This window comes from Uranotaenia lowii, chromosome 3 (assembly GCF_029784155.1).
Source record: "Uranotaenia lowii strain MFRU-FL chromosome 3, ASM2978415v1, whole genome shotgun sequence".
Taxonomy (NCBI): Eukaryota; Metazoa; Arthropoda; class Insecta; order Diptera; family Culicidae; genus Uranotaenia; species Uranotaenia lowii.
The window spans coordinates 137666618-137677831 of record NC_073693.1 but is presented as its reverse complement, the minus strand read 5'-3'; the positions used below and the strand labels follow the sequence as shown (position 1 = coordinate 137677831).

At 35.4% G+C, this 11214-nt stretch overlaps 1 protein-coding gene across 1 annotated transcript in view; it reads left to right on the top strand.

Moving 5' to 3' along the window:
* Positions 1–251: 251 nt before the first annotated feature.
* The window catches only part of LOC129754543 (uncharacterized), a 272344-nt gene continuing 261381 nt past the window's right edge, over positions 252–11214 (top strand). Inside the window, exons 1-2 of the mRNA XM_055750682.1 lie at positions 252–672; positions 1597–1776. Coding sequence (XP_055606657.1) covers positions 1710–1776 — 67 coding nt within the window. The 5' untranslated portion in view covers positions 252–672; positions 1597–1709. The remainder of the gene's footprint in view (positions 673–1596; positions 1777–11214) is intronic.

Genomic DNA, 11214 nt, shown 5'->3' with positions numbered 1-11214 from the left:
ATGTTGCTGGAAAACAGCAACAACAGGTCACTCACTTACAATTGAGATCCGCAGCGTGATATCAACAACAATTTTTGTTGTTGATTGACGGCACTCATCGAGGTGCTCAATACGGCGGCGTCGCCGCAAGTAGTAATAATAACCGCAATAAAGCTGCCGTCGATCAACATGGGAACTCAACTCACCTGGTACAAGTTCCATGCGAACGATCGTGTGCAGCTCAGAGCGTTCGCGCGAGGTTCCTTGCGCCGGTCGAATCAGTCTGTGCCGAACCGTAGCCATCGTTGGGTGCTGATCCGCGTTGTAAAGGTGTTGATTCGCGTCGTCGCGTCGGATTTTTTTCTGTTCTTCTTAACCGCCTCGTCTGGTCGTGCATTCTAGGCGACCTTCCTCCTGTTCAGTTGCCGGCGTCGCTACCTCGTCGTCATGTGTTGAGAACAACTCAACTCCTCAAAACTTGTCGATCGCGCGCGCACCACCCCCGCCTAGCCTACGCCAACCGCGGCGTCGTCGTCGTCGTCGTCCTACGCCTGCCCGGAGGCCAAAAGAGAGTGTTGCTGTAGTTGCTGTAGTAGGAGGAGATCTTCGTCATCTGTGCGCGTAAGACGTCTTGGCCTTAGCCAAAGTCATCGTCGTCTTCGAAGTCGCCCAGGCGTACAATATCTGCTCGTGGTGGGTTCTCCCATTATCATCTATCCGTCCGTGGTGTACTTTTTTTTTGTTTTAGCCTTTTCCAGTTGCACATAATTAGAAAGTTTAATTTAAAAACTATTTTTTCTCGTTCGTCGTTCCTTCGGGTGTTTTTTTCTTATCTCTCTCTTCTAACTATTTCACTTTTTTCGCGCCGTTCATTCAGCTGGTAAACTCTTTTCCCGGTGTGATTTTTTCTGTACTATTTCCCCATTTGATTGCTGGAATCATTCGCGTGCAATAATAAATCTCCGGCTGATTGCTGCAGTGCGGCTGCTACTGTTAAACTAAGTCGGTTGGTGTTTAAGATATTTTTTTCCTCCCTGGTTGTTTTGGGACCAGCTTTTACCGATCGAGTGGTGAACACTAAAAGTGCGTGCAATATTTTCATCCATCCAACTAGTGTTGTTGTTGATTGTGTTTCTGTTTTCTGCTACCGGTCCGTAGAAAACAAAAACAGTGAGCCATTTCTCCTGGTAATTTCTTCAAGGTCTTTCCCCGAAAGCTAATCGACGAGCATCTGTCTCACTGGATCAGTGAAAACTTAACCGATTAATCCAAGCAGCGCGTATACGTCAGGCAGTAAACTGCTCAGAAGATTGGCCCAAATTCAAGGTTTTGGTGCCCTCGAGGTGTCCTCAATTGAGGCTAACTAGTGATACCTACCCAACACCAAGTGTAGTTACACCCTTGAATAAAAGAAGCGAGTGATTTATGACCCGTCGTGCCGCAGTTATTCGAAGCTTTCGATCGAGGGATTTGTGCAATCTGTTGTGTTCGTAAGCTGCTTTGCGCAGCTTCGACGAAAAGGCTTCCCGATTTTGTTGTGTGTGTTGTGTTCCAGCGAAATCCTTGAACGACCCCGATATAGCAGTTCATGAAACGTGTTTTTATTTCGTTCCACAGAGAATAAAATAAAAGAAAATAACTTTTTCGAAGGAGGGTAGTACGGAGATCATCATAAGAAGAACGGTGTTGTGTCATTGAACGGGTGTGCTGCTGCTGCTGTCTGAGGAAAGATGAAGCTCCTACGCCTGGACTTGCTGGCTGCACTTTGCTGCGTGGTGTCGATCTGCAATGCAAAAGGTAAGTTGTTCCTCCAACGTACGACGCGTGAAGGTCAGCGGGTTTTTCTAGGGTTGCCATTTCAATTTGGAAATGAACTTTGTTGTGATGTGATCTAAGGAAAATAACTCTAGTTTACAGGTGTTGAGTTCAACCTTCGTTACGTGTTCTCCAATCAATCTGACATATGTTTAGGAAAACAACTTTCGTGTGATCAAGAATTTTTCCACTGGTGGACGTTAAGAATAACTTTTAAAATTCCAAATAGAACCGTTCATACTTTTTTTTTTTGTTAGAAAAGCTAAGTTTAAGCGTGTTCACAGTTAGTTTACACTAAAAATAACACATTTTTCGAGCATTTTTACTACCGTTCAAGGGATGAAGATATTGGGGAAGATAAAGGATACTTGACGCCTGGGGTGGGGATATTTGATTCCTTCGCTATATCACGAAACCGGAATGTCTTACAAATATCAAATGTTCTAGAAAAATGTGCCAAATAGAACAAAATAACAATGCTGTTATCTTAACAAAATATAAAACTTTATTTTTCGAGTTATTGAACTTTGTTTAAAAAATTCAACAAAATGTTTTCTAAAACAAATCGCAGAAGCCAAATTTCTCATCTCACTTATATTTTTATATTAAAAAACTATATTCTTAAAATATGTAGTAAATTTATTTTGTCACAAACTTCTATAATATTGTTTGAAATTAAAAAATCAAAAAGTTATGTTACACTCAATGCTTCGAACAACGCTTCAGAAATTTTAAAACATATCATAATGTACTAGGAAATTGAATTCTTGGCTTGTTTCAACTTTGTGTCCAAAACTGCAAATCGTTTTGTCTCAACTACAACGTTCCAGTAGTATCCTATTTTAAAGGTGATTTTTTTTCTTGTATACCATATCCTCTTAGGATGAAATTGTATAACTTTAATATGTTGAGCAAAGTTGTGTATTTTGTTCAGATAAAACAGAACATATTAAAGTTCTAAAATGCTTAAAAAAAGAAAGCATTAAGATCTTGCTATTGGTGGACCCCTCGACTTTAAATTTTAAATCAAAATATGTGCCTTAATAAACTGAACACCGGTGTCGAAGACACCAACAGTCTATCTTTTCCTTCCTGTTTTCGTTACTGATGTTCTGTGCCAGTGTGCATTGAAAATCTTTTTTTTTTTCAAGCGTAACGTGATGATGGAATTATGCGCAGGTGCATTTCAGAGACAGCTGGACCGATTTCCCAAAAAGAATAGGGGAGAGTGGGGATACTTGATCCCCTTTTCTTATTTTCACCATATCTTTTTGGAAAAATTTAGCAACTCGCCGGCTTTGACATTTTCTGACAGCTTGTAACTTCATGTTTCTATGCTCCAAAAATAAGAACGATACTTGAACCCGTTGATGAACTAGAAGCATTTTCGTGGGAGTAAAAAAAATGCGATTTTTCTGAAGTTAGGGGAGACTTGATCCCCAATTGAAGGAGACATGATCTTTTATTCAGGAAGCCCTAATCCTTGTATAAAAATCAAACAAAACCCAAGATAGAATGTTAATTGACTATTTTGGTCATGTTTGTTCTCATTTCACAATTTATAGCAGACATAAGAAGAAAATTCTATAACTTTGTCTCAACGCTAATAACATTGCATACTTAAAGGCGCAATTTTTTATAATTGAAAGAAAATTCATTATTTTTGCTCTTTTCTTCAGACAATTGTTTGATAAATATTAGTTTTTGGATAAATATTAGTAATTTCGTAATCAGCAATCATAACGATCAATTCAGAAGAAGAATATGCCGTTTGGAAGGGGGGATCAATTGTACCCAACTCTAGGGGATCAATTGTACCCATAATCAACATTTTAGAAAACTTTTTCTGAAAAAAGTTGAGAGTTTTCCATTACTTTGAAAATATGGCATTATGAAGGTGGATGATACATAGGAGCAAATATTTTTTTCATAATTTTCCCATGTAAGGAACATTTTAAAGTGATGAAAAAAGATCTTCAAGTAACATTTAGTGGAATTTTTCAAAAACAAAGTTCAATTACTCAAACAATTATTTTGTTGAAAAATTTTAAACTACAAGCATTGTTATTTTGCTCATTTTGGCACATTTTTCTAGAACATTTGATCTTTGTAAGACATTCCAGTTTCGAGATATAGCTAAGGAATCAAGTATCCCCAGGGATCAAGTATCCTCATTCTCCCCTACTTTTTGGAAAGCTCACGCCAAGATCTTGAATATCACAAAGTTTAGCAATTTTGAAAATTATAAGTTAAGAGAAAATTTAACAAATTTACCTTCTGGTTACGTGACAACGTAAAAAAACGTGTACCAGCAAATTGCCCGTGTTAAAATTTTTGATACACATTATTTGGCAACATTTTTGTACATCTAATAAACCATTTAAAGAAATTGAATTCGATCAATTTTACGTCCTTGGGGCGAGATTAAAATTTAATTCACAAAAATGTTAATTTTTCAAAAGAACCTGACCTTTTTTTAATCTAGAAAACTACCTTTGAAAGACATTTTATGTCCTTAGGGCGCGCAATAAGAAAATTTGAGGGAGGGGGGGGGGGGAGGGGCAAAAAACCTCTTTTTGAATTATTTTCATCATTAACGAAATGATTTCAAATATCTATAGAACTTTTCATGTGCTACGTGGGTATGCATTGGATAAACTGTTTGTTTTAAAATATATTCAGCCACCCTATTCATAATCAATATTTTTGTATTTGTATTTGTATTTATTTATTCTTGTAACATAAGATAAAATCTTTTTTATGTGTTACAATTAGGGTTTGTTTACATTTTCATTTCAACTAACTAACTTACTTCATAAAGTTTCTGATGATTTTCATATCTACTACTATTCTTATCCGATTGTTACTTTATTTATGCGAATCTTACTAGTGCAGCTTTCTTGAATTCTGGTCTCGTTTTTAAGGATTTTAATTGGGTAGGAAGATTATTCCAGTTCGAGATGCCTCTAACGAGGAACGAATTGTTGTAATAAACTGAAAAATGCGATGGGATAACAAAATTAATATTTCTAGAATTTCTTACAGGAACAAATAAACTTTTAATATAATGTGGTCCTCCACTATAAAGTATTCTTTGGATAACAACGCAAGATCTATATTTGTAAAAATTATCGAAGGGACATCCGATCAGCGTTTTTGAAGGTGGAAACACTTGAGAACCTAGACAAGTTGTGAAAGTAACGAACGCATGAATTTAATGCTATACGAAGTCTGTTCATAGTCCTAACAGAGCAGTTTGAATAAGCAAAATCTCCATAGATGAACAATGGATATATATAGCTTTTGAATAGTTTTAACTTAGTTGCAACGTCAAGGTGTCTAGTGGTAATGTTTAACCTTTTCAAAGAACCATAGATTTTACCACATTGTCTATTAACCTGCCTATCCCACGACAATTCACGGTCAAAAATAATACCAAGGTTTTCAGCATGGTTTGTAAAAGCGATTTCAGAATTTGCCAAGATTAGTGTTGGAGCTTCGGTACTCCTATTTGATCTGCTAAATAATAATGCTTTAGTTTTTGTTGGGTTAATAGGCAAGAGATTTGTACGCGACCATTCATCAATTCTTCATAAATCGTAATTTATTCTATTGCTAACAACGTTTATTGGCAACGACTTTTCAGAACAGAAATAGATTTGTACATCATCAGCAAACATCTGAATACTACAATATTTTAATACTGACGGTAAGTCATTGATAAAAATGGAAAATAGAATCGGACCTAGAATAGACCCTTGGGGAACGCCTGATTCGACAGGTGTCAAATTCGAAAAACAATCATCTATAAAAACTGCCTTCAAAAATACCACTATTTTGTTCATGGTTTTAATAAAAATGTAATATTATATTGTATCGAATCATCCAATGCATTTAGAATTTCATGATCGCTGGCGTGGCTAAGTAGAACGAGTTCCACATCGTCAATGTACATTGTACAAGGGCCTAGAGAATGCAGCTTGGGATTAGCAACTCATTCTCAATGCACAAAACTCATGCTCTCCCTTTAAAAAAAAAATGATCAACAACGGCGCCGGCCACGTCCTAGTAGTCAAAGAGGGATGAAGGAAGGATTGTTAGTAAGATACTTTTTAGGATCAACCCTAAATCTGTTATCCCAATTCTTTTCAAAAGCTTGTTTTGAAAAACTCTGAAACAATGATAAGTCAGTATCACCAGCTATAGAAACCGTCTATACGTCTGCGAATCTATATTCAAGTATCTCAGGAAGAGTTGTTTTAGTAAGGAAGAGGTTTGAATCAGGAGCCATTTTTGGAAAATAGTGCGATTTTAGTTGACCTTCACTTCCTATGCTCCTAGACATTTTCGTTAGGAAACTCCTGATAATATCTGCGAGGTGCTTTAATTGGCAAATTTTAAAAGAATTATGAACTCTCAAATAATTAGAAAAGTAACCATTAGAATTTCCTACAATCTCTGTTTCTCTCACTATAATCTCTAACATATCACTGATTATCGAAACGACTCTTGAACAGAATGAAATGAACTCTAAAAAAACATGGAATTAAGAATCAAAAAGTTATAGATGATGCAATTTGATAATATGTTGAATTTTGGAAAAGGTTTGCAGAAAGTTTAATACTTTTTTGTGCTCAAGTATTTGAGCTCACGAACATTTATACTACTTATTGTTTTAGTTTTTCTACTAAGACAAATTGAAAAATGCTTTCTCTTGAAGCAAAAAACGGTCTAGGAAACTTTTGAGATTTTTTACCTTTTTTGAACCTAGTTTTTCGAATATGCTTACAATATTTTTAATAATTGACCTTAAAACGATGAGAAACCAAGTAATGACATTGTTACACTTTAATATTGCAGTGACTTGATTTTGCTTTTCTTAATTAAATTTTAAAATAAGATCGCTAAAAAATAACGAGAGAGATATACATTAGATTTAAATAAACATTTTTGAATTGTGCCTATATTGTCAAATTTTACTTTAAAAGTGTTTTATTTTAAAATTTTTGTCAGACAGGTTTTACAGTTTCATCATAATAACGAGTAAATTTTGGTAAAAAGTATCAGTAGCAGAATAAAAAAATCATGATATAAAAATCGGACAAGACAAAAATCCCTGATTAACTCAAACGAACCACGACATGCTAAAACGAAAACTTAAATTTAAACTAAAACTTCAAAACGGTTCGGAAAGTAAATCAGAATTTTAATGCTTCTCGAATTAGTTAATGTGAATCGCAAACCGCTGCAAAACAACATTTTTAAGTTCATAGAACTCGCTTTAAATATGAATTAAAAAGAAAAAAAAATATTTAGCTTCGGTTTACTTGAATTTTTGCCAAAGAGGACGTTGCAAACTCGTCCGCAGTCCAGCCAATGGGCCTTACCCGGCCGGGGGATCAACACGCCTCGTTAGACTTATTCACTCGCTCTAAGAAATTTGGGAAGAATTCGAGGGCCTTTAAGGTTAATCCATCTCCACTATTAGAGGAAACTGTTTAATTGAATTTTTCTCTTATTGAAAAACATTGGAAAATTTTTTTTCCGACAACGATTTTGACACACGCGGAAAAAAAATATACGTCCGATCCTACCAATGTCTACTGCACTCTTCTCTCTTTCCATAAATCCAATAATACTGTAAGCAAACACTTTTTCTTGACTAATGTTGTTGAAATGTATTCTCTCTTCCGTTTACTTAGAAGCCTTTTTAGTATCCAAATAAAATGAAGTATATTGAAATTTACAGTAAACGCTCGTATTTGATGCACATTTAGAGAGTAAGGGAACTTGATGATTCCCCACTGATATCTCGTAACCGGAATCCTGAAAGTGTGTGCCAAGTGTAGCATGAACTAAAATTTAGTAACGTGGTAGGAAATCAACTTTAATGAGCTAGAGATACAAAAAAAAACAAAAATCACAGAATATGGAGCAGTCATCTTGCTAATTCAATTTTCTGAAGAGTACTAAGTTATTGACATTTCTAAGATTTAATCAAGTTCCAACCAATTAACTCGTTGAACATAACCATATCAATTCAATCCTTTTCTGCGTTGCACAGTGGGGAAATTTTGATCCGTAATCCCAAAAAATCGAAGACGCAAATTCCAGGATCTGAAATAAAATTTGTTCTAAGTGAAATTTTCTCTGGAATTCAAATCTGTCGTCGGATTTGACCGGAGCATCTAAGTAAGTGCAATTTTAAGAAGTATTCATTCTTCTGCGGCTTCGATTTTTTTTGGGTTTTCGGTCTAAATTTTCCGACTTTTCATTGGGTCACATCGCTTTTCAAGGATTAAGCTCATAATTTTAAGGTTTTACTATTTTTAAAGACCATATCTTCTAATTCTAAACAAGCTTATCTATAGCAATCAATAAAAATATTTTTCAAGCTGTTGGGCTTGTGATATAGCTCAGTTGGCAAATCACTTGCCTCCTGAGCCGTGGTCCGCGAGCTCGAGCCCAAGGGTAAACAACGATCAGAGTTGTACCGGATAAGTTTTTCAATAACTGTCCGCCAACTGCTTCGTTGATATAAAGTCGCGAATGGCATAAAAATGGTAGATCGACTATAATTGTTAACGAGTTTTGATCACCGCTGACTCTTATTGGCTTTTCTGGTTGATTCTTTCGGTTAAATTTGAAATTAAATAAAAACAATTAGAGTACAAAAACCTAAATTAATACAAAAAATTCTTCACAACATTCCATCACATTTGATTTCAAATCCACCGAAAAGCATCAACCAGAAAAGCCAATCGACTATAATTGGAGCAAAAAGGTTTTTGAAAAAATGAGCGAATTTAAGGTAGATATAGTAAAAAAAATTCATTAGAGGTATATAGTAAAAAGAAACGTGTTGGATAAGAAATTTTATAAGCTTCAAGGAAATAAGCTTCTTTTGGAAAATCAATTAGAAAATTTAATATCCACACAGCTGATGTTTGGTTTTTCTGCTCATGGTGGTGCTGGTTATGCTCATTTTGGAATTAAAAATATGTTTTCCGATTCTAAGAAGACTTCTTTTTTTTAAGGGTAAATTGTCCATCCTACTTCTAAAGAAGCAATAAAAAATTCCTACATTCCTAGGGGCTTTTCCGTGCTCTCACATAAAAAAATGTCTTGAATGAAAATATAAGAAAAAATTAAAAACGATTTATTTTATTCTTGAAAAAATATGTGGAGAAACAACCCAAATGGGCGCGAAGAACCATCATCAAAAATCGCCGTCTGAGCTGATGGCCACGAGTTTCAGCCCCCCGTTTCCAGGGCCAGGTTTTTCAATGCTCGTCTTCCAACTGAATATAAATAAAACATAAAAATTCTGAACATGACAATAAATTTTATATCTGTTGAAAATTTCATCATTATAATTTTCAATAATGGTTTAACCCTCATCCATCCCTGAAAATTTTTACTTGTTGCAGTCCCTGCAGTGTCAATTTGAGACTCCTGACTAAAACCAATATGTCTATCTTGTTTTCCAACCGATTTTTACAAAATTTATAGACATTGCAAATTGATAAAAAGTTCGAAAAACAGCTACTTTTGAAAATTCGTCAAAAAATCTGTGTTTCGTATTTTGACAATCTGAAAATGCTAAAATGTGCAAACTTTCGTCAACTTTTCAATCCTCTTTTCAAAATTTAGCTGGTGTGACTTAAACAATTTGGACGGTTCATTGATTGAAAAGTACGGTTTTTACCCTACTTTTATACATTTTTTGTGGTCATGATCAGAAAAATATATCCTTATGTGCAATGTATAGCTTCTAATTTCAGCTTTTTTGCATTCTAAGTAAAAATATTTTTTAACGTTCCATAGCTGATCTACAGTCTTTTTTCCGAAACATGTTTTTTTAGATCTTAAACTTGAATAACGGAAAATTGAAATTTTGTATGCGAATTTAGTCTGAGAAACATATTTGGGTTACATTTCTAGGTTTCCAAAACTAGAAAATTTTGTCAAAATCCGTTGGGAAACAAGAGAAATATAGCGGTTTTATGCGAGGAGTGTCAAATTGACACTCAATGTCCGAATAGGGAGTTTTTTTTCTGGGCTTTCAGGGTGCGTCCATAAAAAAGTAATGATGCTAAATTAAAGATTTCAAGAATTCATTGAGGGTCCCCGAAGAAATTGTTTTATTTCTATGTACCCGAATAAAATTACAAGCCGCCAAACATCCAATAGTGTCATATTGACACTCAAAAACGAATTAGATTTAAGTAATTCTCAGTAGTTCAAGCCTAAGATGCATGAATTTATTTGGTAACAACTTTCTAAGTTTTTAATATTTTCAAAAACTTATTTTCCAATCAGAGACCCTAGAACTAAAAGTCCAGTGGACCTAACAAGCTAGCTCTATACCACACGTCAGCATTTTGAATTCCAAGCAAAATCATTTTGAATTCTGATTCATCTCCGAGAAACGTGCAAAAAGACGGAACTCAGCAGGAATTCGTTAGTGCATGTTACCCAATCAAACCTTCGCCTAGCTAAGCCCACTATCAATAAATTTCTGGTGTCAATTTTCAAACGGTCTTCAGCTTTTTCAACTACAAATTCTAGACCAATTTGAAGACAATCTTAGAATTCACGCTCTACAAATCAAATAGATAATTTGAAATTTTCTTACTTGAGCCAAATTAATTGTTCTAAGGTTTGTGCCAACAAAGTCAAAGTGTTGATTTGACAATGCCGACGAAAAAAAAATCGCCGTCAAACATCCCACGCAGGACGAACGTCGGCAACGACAATGACGACGACGACGAGTTATTACCATTCATTGATGATGGCGGCGGATGGCGTCTGCTGAACAAATCCATTCGATTCATTTTGCCATCCACACGTCCGTCCCTCGGAGGTGGATAAATATTTGAATCCGTTCCGCGATGTTCGTAAGCAGGCAGAGTTTGTGTCGATCTTTCCATGCAGATGTCTATACCTACCACAAACGCAACTGCAAAGTTTGCAAGCGGGCTCGTGCCTATTCGAGGAATAAAAAGAAGGCTAAAAATAAAAAATACGGTTGACTTATATACGACTTCGGCTCATTTAAGGATAGTGGTTTTGTCCATGAACGAACCCGATATGAATGTACACAGCATGTCTACGGCACGGACTTATTGGGCGGCCTTAGAGATGGCGAGATTGCTGTAGTCAAATGTCAGATTCGTTCTGTCTGGCGAATGTCGAAATCGTTTTCAGTTGATTGCAAGAAAACTAAAAGCTTTTAGCTGCAGGGTATGTTTCATCGATTTGCAACGAATCTCGAAAGATTCTGCTTTTCAATTTTTTTTATTGCGATATTGAAATCCCTTAAGAATATATTAGAATTTTCATTGTTTGAGTTTCAAAAGAAAGTATGTTGTGTTAAATAAAATTGCGATTCGATCTCAATCGTAATGTTATTTTCCG